This window comes from Gekko japonicus, unplaced genomic scaffold, assembly GCF_001447785.1.
Source record: "Gekko japonicus isolate JY-2015 unplaced genomic scaffold, Gekko_japonicus_V1.1 scaffold576, whole genome shotgun sequence".
Lineage (NCBI taxonomy): Eukaryota > Metazoa > Chordata > Lepidosauria > Squamata > Gekkonidae > Gekko > Gekko japonicus.
Window position 1 is genome coordinate 273,227 of NW_015172022.1, and position 15,401 is coordinate 288,627.

The 15,401-nt window shown below is 44.9% G+C and overlaps 1 protein-coding gene across 2 annotated transcripts in view; it reads right to left on the bottom strand.

Annotated features, from left to right (window-relative positions):
* The window catches only part of SMC5 (structural maintenance of chromosomes 5), a 94,648-nt gene that overhangs the window by 20,310 nt on the left and 58,937 nt on the right, over window positions 1–15,401 (bottom strand). For both annotated transcript variants that reach the window (XM_015420519.1, XM_015420520.1), the window contains exons 17-18: window positions 11,472–11,594; window positions 6,023–6,148 (exon numbers count right to left, since the gene is read on the bottom strand). In XM_015420519.1, the coding sequence (XP_015276005.1) occupies window positions 6,023–6,148; window positions 11,472–11,594 (249 nt within the window). The remainder of the gene's footprint in view (window positions 1–6,022; window positions 6,149–11,471; window positions 11,595–15,401) is intronic.

The window sequence follows — 15,401 nt, forward strand, 5'->3', positions numbered from 1 at the left end:
GTGGGAGTATCTCCCCGTGATACCCACTGGAATGTGGGGTGCTGCAGAAACCGATCATCTTGCCAATATTATTCAACATCTATATGCATCCCCTCGCCCAGTTAGTCCAGAGCTATGGGCTGAGTTGCCACCAATGACACCCAGCTCTATCTGTTAATGGACGACCATCTATTTTCCACTCCTGATAATCTGGCCAAGGTTTTGGACCTTGCAGCTGGATGACTGTGGCAGAGTCAGCTGAAGTTAAATCCATCAAAGATGGAGGTCCTGTACCTGGGTCGGGGGAGGAATGGATATGGGTATCAGGCTCCCCACGCTGGAAGGGGCGCCTTCGGTGCCAGCCCAGAAAGTGAGGAGCCTGGGAGTTACACTGGGCCTCACCAGGCTTACAATAATGCAGAGAATACAGTTTCCTCCCTTCTCTGTCAGGAGATTCTGCAAAGGCCATAAGCAGATGAGTGTTTTTGTTTCAACTGCACTATAAGTACTGGCTCCTATGTGGACTCTAGCACTAAATGAGGGCATTACTAGGAAGCAGCCTACAGTTACTCTCCAGAATGGTCCACAGCAAGTTCTGAACCAGAAAGCCTTTCTCCTCAGACTGGAGTTAAAGACATAGGCAATGATCTCCTCTTCTTATGCTCCTTATGATGACCATTCCCCATAGGTTGCTAGAGCATGAGTTTTGCATGCAGAAGGCTGCAAGCATCATTCGTGGTATCACCAATAGGGATGGGCATTAACCATGAAAATACAATTCATGATAGTTTGTGGTTCACAGGATGCATGGTTTGCCACCACCGAAAAAGCCCTGGCCCTAATTGCAACCAATCTGGCCTCGTTAAAGCTTGGGAGAGCCAGCCAATTCTGGGTCCCAGATCTCGGCATCCTCTGGGGCATATATGGGGAAAGGCAGTCCCTCAGGTATGCAGGTCCCTGGCCATAAAGGGCTTTAAAGGTAAGAACCAGCACCTTGAAGCGAACCCGGTATGCTATGGGTATCAGGCTCTCTGTGAATTTTACAGCTCACCTGCCATGGAGAAGGGGGGTCCCCCTCTCTTTGATGTATCAGGAGTTTGACACCATAGTGGAGCCATATGTCCCAGCATCTTACTTGTTTCCTTGGTAGGTAGAGGCTACGTGTCTGAGGGGGTGGGGGATAAGCAATGTCTGAGGGGGTGGGGGATAATCAGCTGTTAGTTCTGGTGGGAGGGATGCTCCAGAGGAATATGTGTTTAGTGGGGGGGGGGTAGTTGGCTGTTAGTTCTGGTGGGTAAAATACTGTGGGATGATTGGGTCCTGATCTTTTATTGCTGCTGTTTGAAACTACTATATCTGTAACCTTCATGCGATAATCTTTAGTTCAAACAAAGAAGTGTCCAGAATGGTATCTATCAGTTTTCTACAGATTGGCTGTTGTTGAGAACTGATATAACCAAGTTTCTGACAGATTATTAGAACTCTGATTTTCTTCCTCAACCTCCTGCACCACAAACATGATGAGCGGAGAGGACAGGGAAAACCCTACAACTGTGGTGGACAGCACTGAACTGGAGCAACGAACCACGGCGGCTCCAGTGACGGTCGTGGAGCCCAAAGGAGCTGAGGGGGGCACGGATCCAAGACTCATGGCCGCCTCTCCCCTCCTGGGCTGAGCCCGCCTGGCTGTTGACTCCCGGACCCAAAGGCCGAGAGATTCGCAGAGGACTGCGCCCAACGGCACTACGGGCACCCATTCCAGGAGGAAGCAGAGTGCATCTGTGATGTGGAGGACACTGAAGCTGAATGTCTCCATAGGGAGTTCAGGGGTTAGGCTGAAGAGATAAGGCATGAGATGCAAAACTGTGGTGGGGAGATCGCGGCGGAGCGACAAAACTTTATCTGCAAAATAGCTTGCAAAAGCCTCACAGCCAACAGCCAATTCCCTACCGTTTCGCCTGTCTTGGGACAGAGCCATAATAGACTGAATCGTTCTAAACAATTGTGCTGGGCATGAGCTTGCGGACGCAATTGTAGCCATATAATACTGTCTCTTAGTAGCCTTGACTGCCATCTCATAGGATCTCATAAACGTCCTATAAGATGCTCTTGTAGCTCTGTCGTGGCAGAGGGTGCTGCCACTGCCTCTCTAGCCATCTTAGACCCAGTTTCATCAGCTGCAGCTCCTGGGTAAACCATGGAGCGAGCTTAGAGCAGGGGCGCAGAGGGCGCCGGGGAGCGATCTCATTGATGGCTGTTGAAAGTCGGCTGTGCCAGTCCTCTGCAAGCTCATTCAACGAGGCACCAGGGGGCTTTGGATCCCGAAGAGCCATCTGAAGTGGCACAGGGTCCATTTGGCTCCGTGGACGAGCCCGAATAGGCTCGCCGCCCAAACAGGGTTGGAGTGGGGTATTTACATGGGCCTTCAAGGAAAAGTGGTTCGACCATGGCACTGCCAAGGCAGTGATCTGGTCCACTGTAAACCCTGCCACAAAGATCAAATAGAGCGTGTGCCCAGCCCAGTGAGTGGGGGCCGTTACACGTTGGGAGAGTCCTAGGGCCGCCATGGACAACACCAGGTTCACTGCCTGGGTGGAGGCGACGTCATTAGCATGGACACTGAAATCACCCAGGACTATCAGTCTAGGGTGTTCCAAGGCCCAGCCTGATATGGCCTCCACCAGTGACAGTAGGCTATTGGCCAGTGTGTTGGGCGGGCAGTACACCAGTCAAATCGCCATACTCTCCTCGGCTTCCCATACCAGGCGATCGGAGCCATAACCCATACCAGGCCAGCACACTCAATCCCCATGATCCCTGGTGACAGGAGCGCCCTGAAGGAGTAAGCCTCCCAGATAAATAACGCCACTCCCCCCTGCCCCCTACTCCATGATTGGTGAAGGACCGGGAACCCAGGTGGGGCCGATAGGGAGAGAGATACTGTCTCTCCCTCTCTCACCCAGGTCTCAGTCACGCATGCCAGGTATACATTCTGCTCCTGCAGGAAATCCCGAAGGACTGTGATGTTATTATTTATAGACCTGGAGTTGCACAGCGCCAATGTTGGATGGGGGTCAGTCTTCCTAACCCCACTGCCTGCAACCTTTGGGATGGGACATAGGCTGGAAGGAGGCCGAGCTAGATTGTTTCTCTGCCCCCTTCCCTTAACTCCCTGCCTAGTCCCACTGCTGTACTTTCCCCTCCCCATAATCACTGGTATGGGTTATGGCTCCCGAATAAGGTTCCCCATCCTCCATTGTTTCCAGTAGAGAGGAAAAAAACAGCAAAAAAAGCAAGGGCAATACATGCCCAACAGAACGGACTCAACATCGCAAAGAATCTCTGCAGTAGAAACTGAAGGTGGAGGGCATTTTTGCAAGCCCAGCAAAACCAGTGCTATGTGCCCGACAGAACCAGAGTCAGTGTGGCAGTGCAACCCAACAGGACTAAGGTCAAATCAGAGAATCTCTGAAGTATAAACTGAAGGTGAGAGGTATTTTGCAAGCCAGAAGAACCAGTTCAATGTACTAGTGCCCAGCAGAACCCAGTGCCAATGTGGCAATGCCAGCTCAATCACAATACAAGTGTGTGTGGGGGGGAGCATTTTTACAAGCTCAGCAGAACCAGTACAGTGTATAGAGTGCCCAGGAGTACCAGTGTCACTGGCACTGCAAGCTTAAAAGGACTGATCTCAAAGTACAGAGTCACAAATCCAAGCAAGGAGAGGGTTGCAAGCTCTGTGCAAGAAAATGGGTCATGAACATGAAGGCCAGAAAAGGGGAGGGATTCCTCTTGAAACTGACATGACTAGTTTGAAACTGACAACAGTGTTTCCAAGGCTGGAGACCCAGTGTTTCCAAGGCTGGTAAACATTTGTATGAGTGGAGACTGTGTGTTCGGAAGTGTATTCATTCACGAACCAGCACAAACTTCCACAAACTGCTTGAAAGTCTGTGGAAAGTTCCTGCCGGTTGACCTGCCATGAATTTTAGTTCGCAAACCACGAAGTGCCCAAAATTTTTGATGAAAATTTGTGACGAACTTTAGTTTGCAAGCCGGTTTATGCCCATCCCTAATCACCAATTTCAGGATCTCAGGCAGTTGAGCCTCCGTCAAGGCAGCTTTATATGTTGATGCATATGAACTAGGGATGTGCATAATGAAATTACCAAGTAGACGATCCACACAGAAATTGCTGGTTTAGGTCAGTGCAGTGATTTCCCAGAACAATACAAACCTGGGTTGTTGGTATAACAAAAACCCCTCTCTAAAATACTTCTTTCTTATTTTTTTTCATGTTCAGGTGCTTACCAGCCACGCAGCATGTGCTCATCTTTTCTTTGATTCCACTGATTTTCTGGGCAATGGCATTCCTCCCTTCCAATCAGATCCTTGCAAGGGAGGAGAACAGAGCACTCCCAGCCAATCACCTTTTGAAACAGGCTGCAGAGAACTACCCCTCTCCTTCGCTCCCTCAGTTGTGGTGGCGGGGACCTTTTCACTCTGGAAGTAGGATGGCCAGGGGCACCTATTTTGAGGGCCCATAGAACTGAAACCCTTGGTCTAGCTCGCTTGAAACTTGGGTACTCTTGAGCAAACAAGCAGCCCTCACTCCCCTGCAATTTAGGTGTCTTTTGGTTGGAAAACAGTCACTCCAGACCCCCCCTGAAAAAATTCCCCACAGGGAATAATGGAAAAGCTGCCAATCTCCATGCCAAGGAAGCATGGCAAACACAGAACTTTCAGCAAAAATGTGTAAAAAAAAATCCTACCAGACAGTCACTGTAAGAGCAGAAAAATGAAATGAATGTAATGCTTTTAGCCAGTGCCATCCCCCAACTGACAGGAATCAGTGGAGGAAAATGAGCCAGCACCAAGAAGCATTTACTTTGAGGCTCAGTAAAATTGAGCCCCATGGTCCAATTCACTTGAAATTTGGGGGAAGAGGTCCTTTAGATCAGAGGGTGGAGTATGTTCTGTGCAAATGTGGGACCATTATCTTTACAAAGAGCTGCCCCTCTAGTAGATTCCCCATTGAAAGTAATGGTTCCAAAGCACCAGAACCTAAAAAAAACTACATGGATTTTAACCTGAGGTGGTAATGTTCTACACGAACATAAGCAGTGATGGAAACACCACCACCCGTACCCTAGATACAAAAGTATAATGATTTTTTTTCTTGGTGTACACCCCTAATGTGAACCCGCTTTAGAAGAGACTGAACAAAAGCCACACAGTTGGGGTTTTGTTTTACACAGGATAACCCTCTTCAGATTCCATGTATCTTTGGTGTGCTAAACAGGACCATTTCTCCCACACTCCATGATTCTTAACCTGAGTCAGGGTCAGTGCAATCTTAAACACTTATTCCCTTTAAAGTCCACTGAATAGACTAAGAAGGATGGAGCTCTCCTTAGGATTGCACTGTAAGTCTTCCAGGTGGTAGCATAAGGGTAGGAGAATGTGCGTGAACACCAGAACACTATTTTTCCCTATTGCAAGTAAAGTTTACCTGGACTTCAAAGCTCTGCTACTTGGCTAAAACTAGCTCCCAAGAAATTACGGAGGAGCAGCACAAAAGAAAAAAGAGACGGACTTCAAAGAGGTGATACAAAGAAGTGATTAAGTAGAAGTAGAACATATTTCAGTTATAATTATTTTTCTCATGAGTAACTGGTAACAAGGAAGTCACAAGAAACCTAAAAATCCAGTATTCAAGAAAGATCATAACTGATAAATAGGCCAATTTCTTAAATTCTTTTATAGAGAATATGACAGTCTGATAATCTGGGAGGAAGGCTGTGCCTACAATTTTTCAGAGGTATTTTCATAATAGTGGACAAGGAATGAAATGCAGTGCATTAGAATTCAGCCATGTCCAAAATCTATAATTAGACATGTAAGAAAAGGCAGCGAAAGACTTAAAATTCCTCCACCCAACAGAGGTTCTGCCAGTGACAGAGGTAATGATCAAGTGCAGCTCTAAAGAACTGTAACAGAGTACTGCTTTAAGAATCCATTACCTTGCCATGGTGATACTTACAGTCTGAAAGTCCTCAGGGAGGTATTGGTCTGGGCCAAGGTTACAAACGTGCTTAGCTCTACGCATTAAACTCTTACAGTTCTCCAAGAGACTACGTTTCCTTTCTTCCAGCTCCTTAAACTGTTGCTGTAACAGAGGAAATAAAAAAGCAGTATTATTGTAATGAAACCTCCAGTGATTTCAAATACAGTACATTAAAGTTTAGTCTATCTCATACCTAAAAAAATGTATGACCTACCAGACAAAACAGCCAACGTGTCACATTTGGTAGCCCGCTGAGGACTCAGTGAGCCTTCTGGTTTTGCTACAAGAACAGTAAAGGCTTCACCAAGCAGGCCACAACAGAGGGGACATGATTCACATTTGACATAGTGAGTCACAACGTTGTGCAGCACCCCCAGGTAGTTATTAAAGGTCAACTACTAAAAAAAACAACTACTAAAAAAAACAATCACAGTTAATGCTTCAGAGCAGGGTCTGCCAGATCCAGGTTCTTGCTGTGGAAGTTGAGTGGGTGATTTTGGACCAGTCACAGACTTTCAGCCTAACCTACCTCACAGGGTTGTTGTGCAGATCAAAAGGAGGAATCCATTACACAATGTTCAACCACAGTAATCCTTCAGATTAGGGTTATGTTCCACCAGAGTTGATGGAACACAGAGGTTAAAAGAATGAAATGTGAGCCAGGAGGTATCCAGGGCAAATCTCACCTCTGCCACAAACTCAATAACTACCCTTAGGCAAATTTACCACTAATAAACAGGATTTATGGAACCATAGAAAATGGTCTGCCAAACTAATTTCCCCAAGGATCTTGCAAAAAGATACCCTGTCAAACTCATCCCTTCACGTTTCAAAGAAACTTCAGCTCAAGACAGCCTGTTACTTTCATAGAGGAATCCATGCTGTAGGTCCCAAGTTATTTATTGCTTTGCATGTTAATGTATTTTTAAATGTTATTTATTTGGTGGATTTTTATCCCACTCATCCTCCAATAAGCTCAGATGGTTTATATAGGTCTCCCGTCCTCTATTTTACCCTCACAACCAGTGGGGTAGGTTAGGCTGAAAGAAAATGACTGGCCTAAGGTCACCCAATAAGTTTCAAGGCAAGAGGTGAATTTAACTCGGGCATTCTTGCTCCTAGTCCAGCATTCTAACAAATACAATACAGCAAGACATTGTTATTTAGTGCTTCATTACAAATATGCTTCTAGTGAAGAATCCACCCACTGACCCGCAATAAAGGCCTCTGAGTGGTCTAAGATGTAACTATGACAGTGACAGCAAGTCCACCAGGAGGTAACGAAAGGCGTAGAGTGTGGTGCCCATTACAAACAGAATGTACTTCTTATGATCTTAGCCACAGGCGCAAGCTCCCTAACTATTCACAGCAGAACCTACATTAAAGAGACCTCCTAAAAGCTGAGGCTGCCTGACTGGTGGGGCACTGAGAGTCAAGCAAAGAGATGCTGGCAGCAAAAATAAATCAGCCCGGTCTTGACATCAGACCCTTCCTCTCCAGCCTGTATCTGTCATCCTGTGTGCACATATGCAAAAATCACCCCTTAAAAATAAACATGAAAAAAGGTCTCTGCTGTCATTTTGGAAAGTTTGGTTGGAAACTTTGGCTGACCACGCCTGTAAGAGTATCCTGGTTACAGTGCTAAAAGGAGTTGATAACAGTGACATGATAAGACCCTTAAAAGCCAAAGGCCAGTTTCTCACAACCTCTCATCTGAAAAACAGGCACACAAACCACTGTAACTCACAATGCCACTAACTTCTATGTAGGAGCAAACAAAACTACAGCTTCTCAAACAGGCAAGTGGACTAGTTTGCAATCAAATTCAACTGTCAAAAAAGGTGAGGTTTTTTATTTTCCCCACCCTTGACCCCCTTTCTCTACCAAAGGCGAAAAAACTTTATTAGGACAAGAATTCCTCTTGAATGCAAACAAAACTATTATAACTGCATTTATAGAAAGGCAAGGAGGTGCCAATAAAACACCTGAACTGTGTATCTGCATTCTATTTAACTCACTCACATGGGGAGAGAAAAAATTCAACTCTGGTATGTTGCTCTCAGACCATAATACAGGTTATTATGGCAAAATAATCCAATATATATAATTCCCTTGGACATTTCCAGCTCTCCCAATGTCTGTGCAGTGCACTCCATCAGCCACTGGCCCATCAACCGCCACTAGAGTACTCGCGTGCCATTGGCTAGGTGCTGGGTCAGCTCCGCTCCCCTGCCCACTGCCAGCCTGGACACAATTCTCTCACAGAATAAACTGCCAAATGGCTGTCTCTCCTGACGAAGACACTTCTCCTGCTTGGCTCCTGTGGGACTAACTTTTCCCTCAGTGGCTGTTGCTAGGCAACCATGCTTGGTTCTGTCAGTAAAAAGGCAAAGGCAGGAGGCACTTTTCAGGCCTTTGTGGGGAACTCATTGGGGTTGGGGTCCTGACTGGGATTGCCAGCTCCAAGTTGGGAAATTCCTGGATATTCTGTGGTGGAGTCTACAGAAGCCAGAGTTTGGGGAGGGGAGAGGCCTCAGCTGAATAGAATGCGTAGAGCCCACCCTCCAAAGCAGTTATTTTCTCCAGGGGGGAGAGATCTGTTGTCTGGAGTTCAGTTGTGATACCCAGCGATCTTCAGGCTCCACCTGGAGGTTGGCTACCCTAGGCATTGCAGTTAATGCTTCAGAGCAGGTCTGCCAGACCCAGGTTCTTGCTGTGGAAGTTGAGTGGGTGATTTTGGACCAGTCACAGACTTTCAGCCTAACCTACCTCACAGGGTTGTTGTGCAGATCAAAAGGAGGAGAGATGAATGATGTAAGCTGCTTTGGTCTCCACCGCGGAGAAAGACTGTACTTTTCCTCCTGGGGAACCACTGCTGCCAATCTCCAGGTGAGGGCTGGAGATCAGTCAGAATTAAAACTACTCTCCAGATGGCAGAGATCAGCTCCCCTGACCTCAGCATTGTGAAGACCTTGAGTTCTGATATCAGAGAGTCAACATGGGATGTTTATTTCAAGAGTTGATAAGTGGAAATTGATAAGAATTGTAATTACTACATGCTCAGATACAGCAATCTTTGTGAAACGGGTATTTTTATTGCACAAAATCCATTGCGTGTGAGCGATAAAAGAAGAGTTTCCCACAGAATTATAATTATTATGAGTGGGGTTTGAGGAGGGGTGGGACCTCGGACAGGTACAAAACCATAGACTCCACCCTCCAAACAAGCCATTTCCTCCTGGGGAACAATTGTTGCCAGTCTCCAGGTGAGGGCTGGAGATCACTCAGAATTACAACTGCTCTTCAGATTGCAGAGATCAGTTCCCCTGGAGAAAACAGTAAGCTCTGTGTCATTATATCCCACTTAGATCACCACAGCAAATTGACGCTGAGTGCCCAAGGCCAGGGCACCCGGTCCACAGCCTCTTTCTAGAGGCTGTTGTATTTATTTCCACAATGGGCCTTATTCCTAGTATGAAATAAAGCAGAAACATTTCATATATATTTATACTAATCCATAGGAGTTGTTCTAGAAACACAGGCATGTAGTGAGTGGGGGAGCCCTCAAAAGGTTAGAAATTAAGCATTTGTTAAGCAAGGCTGTTCTATTCATTTGTTAAGAAGGAATAAGTAGGAAAACAGAGGGAATACATTGAGGACAAGTTTATCTGATGAAACATGCACCTGTTGGACTTCCAAAGAATGAGGAAACCCCCCCCCCAATTTTGCAAAACTAGATTATCACTCCTACTTTCTTGTGAATTACCAGTTATCAATTCACCAATGCCTTGCTGACATCCAGACTGAAGTATGGAACATGTACTACATGAGGATGCCTTTGAAGATGGTTTGCAACTTTTGACTGGTGGGAAATATGGCACCTTAAATGGGAGCTCTCTATAGTAAGTACGTAACAGCAACTTTATACCACCTATACTGGCTCCCAGTTTGTTTCTCGGCCCAATTAAAAGTTCTTGGTTCAGATCTTTAAAGCCCTCAGTGGTTCTTGAAGGACAAGTTCCACCCATAAGAATCTGCCTGTGAGATCTAGACTTCAAAATTCCCTCCCAGGATCTAGGCTTAGCCCTTTCATTACAGGCTTTCTAATGTCAGTAAAAGACTTCTTTTATTTCAGATGGCTCTATAACTGGAATCTTATCCCTGATTTTATGATATTGTTTTATTTTCAATGTTTTATATATCATGTATGATAAAATGTGTGTTTTAATTTATTATGAACCACCATGACTAACTATATTTTTATAGAAAAGGTAGATGATAAGTATTCAAATAAACAGACATTCTCTAAAGTATCAGAACTTTTCTGTATTTTTCATTTTCTAAAAATCTTTCAATTGGCTTTAGGAGGAGTGATGGCAGAAAGTCTCACAAAGTCTAGCAAACACCAATACTACTTCCCTGTGGAACTGAGCTGAAAAATAACCACATTGATAATATTCCATAATTATGGCTGAACAGTTCCTACAGAAGGAAAACAAGATTGCCAAGTTCTTAAAACATGTTCTAAAATAAATATTGTACATTCTGAATAGTACTCGATGCATTTTTCTCCCCAAATGTGCACCACTATATGAACCCAAAAAAATTAAAATCAATCCAAGTAAGACAATTAACAAGTCTCTCTCAAAACAGTTGTCAAACATAAAGGTGACTCTGCCAATTATCTCATGAACAGATGGGTCTAACAATCCTTCCTACTGTTCCATATGGGTCATAAACACGCATTTGCCTCTCACATTCATGGGAAAAAAATAACTGAAATTGCTTAAGATAATGCTAGAGTTCTTGACCTCACGTGCCATGCTGAACTAAACCCACAAAATCTGTAAATGTTCAGGTGACATGAGAAAATGCACATGCATGTTAAACAAAGAAAGAAATATTTTAAGCCCAAAGGCAATGTTTTACTTGACTTAATGAATCCCTGTGTCAACAAGCTCACAGAAGGCACATATGCAGTATCTGTCTCCCACAGAAAGAGTGAATTGGATTATGCCTGTCTGCCACCACTTGTACAGATCATTTTTAAAGACTATCAACAGAGTTTGGTAACACAGGAACAGTGATAATTTCAAAGCACACTGATAAAGCAAAGGAATTTTGCTTACGTTTTCAGCCTTCTCGTGTAACATAAAATCTAAGAAACATCAAACAGCTACTTTACAGAGGGCCTGAAATGAACAGTTCTTAAAGCACAAGGATAAGCAAAGGAAAAAAACATTAAGGGAATTGTGATCTTGTTCCTGGCCAGTTTGTGAGCTTAAGATACGAAGCACCAACCAAATCACTGAGTTATGCCTCTCCATACACTTTTTCAGACATGAAGGAGGACAGGTATGATATACTTCCCTTGCATTTTGTATATGTTTAAGTACCCTCACCTGATTAAAAAATGAAGCCTTACCTCAGCAGCCTGTAGCTGTGCTGTTGCAGCTCTATGTTCAGCCTCAAGTCTGTTCCTGTGGAAAGCAGCTGTAGTACTCTGTAGTACTAAATCTGTTCTGTGTCTGTTCAGGGTCATACAATTCTGCAGAACACAAACACAACCGTCAAACATAATTTGGAAGCAGCTGTTGAAGAAGTGTGAATTTGCCATTCTTAAAACTAATACAATCACATAGGCAAAAGACTGAATCCAGCAAACCCAAAGGGTGATCGTAGACGTATCTCTCTCTTGAGAGCCAGTTTGGTGTAGTGGTTAGGAGCGCAGACTCTAATCTGGGAGAACCGGGTTTGATTCCCCACTCCTCCACATGCAGCTGCTGGTGTGACCTTGGGTCAGTCACAAGTTATTTCAGAACTGTTCTGGAAAGAGCAGTTCTCGAAAGAGTCCCCTCAGCCCCACCTACCTCACAGGGTGTCTGTTGTGGGGAGGGGAATGGGAAGGAGATTGTGAGCCACTCTGAGACTCCTTTGGGTAGTGAAGGGTGGGGTATAAATCCAATCTCTTCTTCTCTTCTTACTCTTGCCCTGGCCTCCGTTCTCCTTGCAGAAGCCCCCTCTCCCCTCACTCAAACACAAAGACCCCTATATCTGCTCAACACAAAAAGACTCTCTGAGTTGACTACGGATGGGCATGAACTGAACCACAAGGCAAAATTCATCATGAATTTTGCTCTGTTCATGTTTCGTGAACCAAAGTTTTAAAGTAGTTTGTGGTGGTTCATGGACAGAACAGAAAACACGAGTTTAAAGGGATTCTGAGTCCCTAAAACCTGTTTTCTGTTTCCTGCAAAAGCCACAAAAACAGCTGAACTGTTCAGCTGTTTTTTGGGCTTTCTGAAAACCTGATTTAAAGGGACCACGGTCCCTTTTAATGGGGTTTGCAAGGCCACAAACTAGTTTGGTTTGCAAATGAACCTTCCGGTTTGATAATGAAACTCCCGGTTCGATGTTCAACCATGAACCACAAACTGACATAAACCGCATTTTTCCGGGTCATACCAATCATCCGTACAGTTGACTGTCAAAGGCCTAGAAAAAATATCCAGCTTAATATCAAAGTAGCTGCCCCTGCAATAGCAGGAATTTCCCTGGACACTTTCACATGGAAGTAGCCAACCTGTTGGAATACTCTAAAGAGCACACTGATTAAAGGGCTTTTGTCTACAGCCTCCAGAGCTCCCACACCCAGGGCCATGAGTAATTGACTCAAGTTTGCTAGACAACAACCCGAGGCCACAGAACTGTCCTCAATATAGCCTTCCCTAGTATTCATTCCCATACCCAGGGAATATCATTAAGCCACTGCCAACAGCCTTGGACAGTCCCCCACTTTGGTAACTGAATCACCCTACATGAGTTGTCCTGCTGTCCTGTTTTCTAGCCAAGCATGCCCATATTTGGACTTCTGCTTCCATGCTGGACCTCAGTGCAGTGGACTCTTTTCTTCAAGGCAAGACAATGCATGTTTTTTCCACTTCCCCCTTAGATTTCCCTTTCACCCCATGAAAGCAACAACTAAGGACAGCCTCACTAGGACTTTATTACTGCATTGCAACACTGTTCTATGTTTTTGCTTTCCCTTGCATTTCAGTTTTTCTAAATTTTATACCTTGTTAGGGGAATGAATATTTTCTATTTGATATTCTCTGTCTCACCTCTCCTTCCTAACTGAAGTGTTATATTATGGACCTGGGTACACACGGTCCTAAATAGTCACCCTGGTGACACACTCTGACCCAACACATGTAGAGGACACTGCATATTATGGGCCCGTATATCAGTGACACCCAAGATGCCTGAAATCCTGATTACAGAATTTGTGAACTTACCTGGACAAAAAGCCACATGACCTGGGACTGCAATGAGGAGAGGGGAAGTGGGCCAAATTACCCCCATCTTGCTCTTCTACCAGCATTACTTCTGTTGCTACAAGACCAGGTTAGGGGCAATTTTGCCTGGCCCTCTCTCACCACTGCTGTGTCCATGGCAGCTTCAGAAATCACAGAGGCTGCTGTGGGAAGATGGAGGTGGGAAAGATTGGCATTGGCAAGTACCCTCTACTGGCATGTCATTTAATTCAATCCAAACGCTTCAGTTTGAGCAAGTATTTTGTGACTAAAGATAGCTATTTTAGGGGTATGTTTAACATGAGATATATTTCAGTTTTAAATGTAGTGTTTTACAGCAATGGACTCCATTAATCGGATGCAAGTTCACATAATACTTATCGCAAGATAACTAACACAGAGTGGTACCTCTTATTCGTGAAACAAATCAAAACCACAAGGCAGCTTTCATACTGCTTGACAACAATTCAACAAAATGGTGGTGGTGGAAAATGCCATGAAGTCGCAGCTGACCTATTGTGACCCCACAGAGTTTTCAAGGCAAGATACGTTCAGAGGTGGTTTGCCATTGCTTACCTCTGGTATTCCGTGGTGGCCTCCCATCCAAATACTATCTAGGGATGACCTTGTTTGGCTTCTGAGATCTGATGAGATCAGAACTAGAAATGGGCACAAATCACATTTTTGTGGTTCGGTTTGTGGCTGACACATGAACCGAGAGGCTGGTTTGCAAACAGAACCAGTTCATATTAGTTCATGAGCCATTTAAAGTTTATACCCCTGTTTTCTGCTCCCTGCGAAAAGCGGGAGCAGAGAACAGGTTTAAATGGCTCCCAGCCAATGTTCCCTCTAAGCTATGGAGTCCTGTGAGCAAAAATTCTACCTTGTAAGCTACTGGCATTAAAGTTGTGAGCAGGTGATTTGGCTACTGCATAAATTAGTTTGCTCTGGAGCCATCCTTCATGAGCTAAGGCAAAAATGTGTGAGCTGGAGGCTAAAAAACTGTGAGCTAGCTCACACTGACTCAGCTTAGAGGAAACACTGCTCCCAGCCATTTCGCCCTGCTTTTTGCTCACCGCCAAAACCAGTGGTGAGCAGAAAGCCAGGGTGAAATGGCTCAGAGCCATGTAAACCGGGGGTTGTCAAACATATGGCCTGTGGGCCGGATCCAGCCCCTGCAGGGTTGCCATCTAGCCCACGAGCAAATGGCTCTCTGCTGCTTCCTGTTTCCTGCATTACAGCTCCTTTTGCCCAGTCTTTCCTATTTATTGCTTCGCAGAGAGAGAAAAAGCCAAGCCTCTCTTCCCTCGATTGCCTGAGGGCTCCTCCCAATCCTTCTTAAGGGAGGGAGGGGGAGGGAAAGACCGAGAGAGAAACAGAGTCCTGTGGCACTTTTAATTAGACCAACAACATTTTATTCCAGGTATAAGCTTTTGTGCACAATCACACTTTTTTTTGGGGGGGGGGAGAGCCAGAGAGAGATATATGGAGTCCCATGACACTTGGAGAGGTCCCCCTTTCCAGTTCTAACAGATGGGGGGGGGAAGGAAACCTAACAGCACAGCTTACATTCTTTATTAATTAGTGGAAGGAAGCAGGAGTCCAGTAGTACCTTAAAGACTAATAAAATTTGTGGCAGGGCATGAGCTTTCATGAGTCACTGCTCGCTTCTTCAGATACAGCTAGAATGGAAGTCCGTCTGTCCTTATATCTTGGAGAGTGATTTCAGATGCCAAATGACAATAGCAGGCATTGGTAATGAGAGAAGAAACCTAGGTCTCAATTCAGTCCAGGAGGATGCATTGTCTTGGGCTTCATTGTCAGTTGCAATTCAGCAGTCTCTTTTTCTAATCTCTCTTTGAAATTCCTTTGTAAGAGAACTGCTACTCTTAAGTCAGCAACTGAATGTCCTGGAAGGTTAAAATCTTCCCCCACTGGTTTTTGAATGTTGTGGTTTCTAATAGTAGTAGACAGAGTAAGAGTCCAGTAGCACCTTAAAGACTAACAAAATTTGTGGTAGGCCATATCAGAGGCTCATAGCC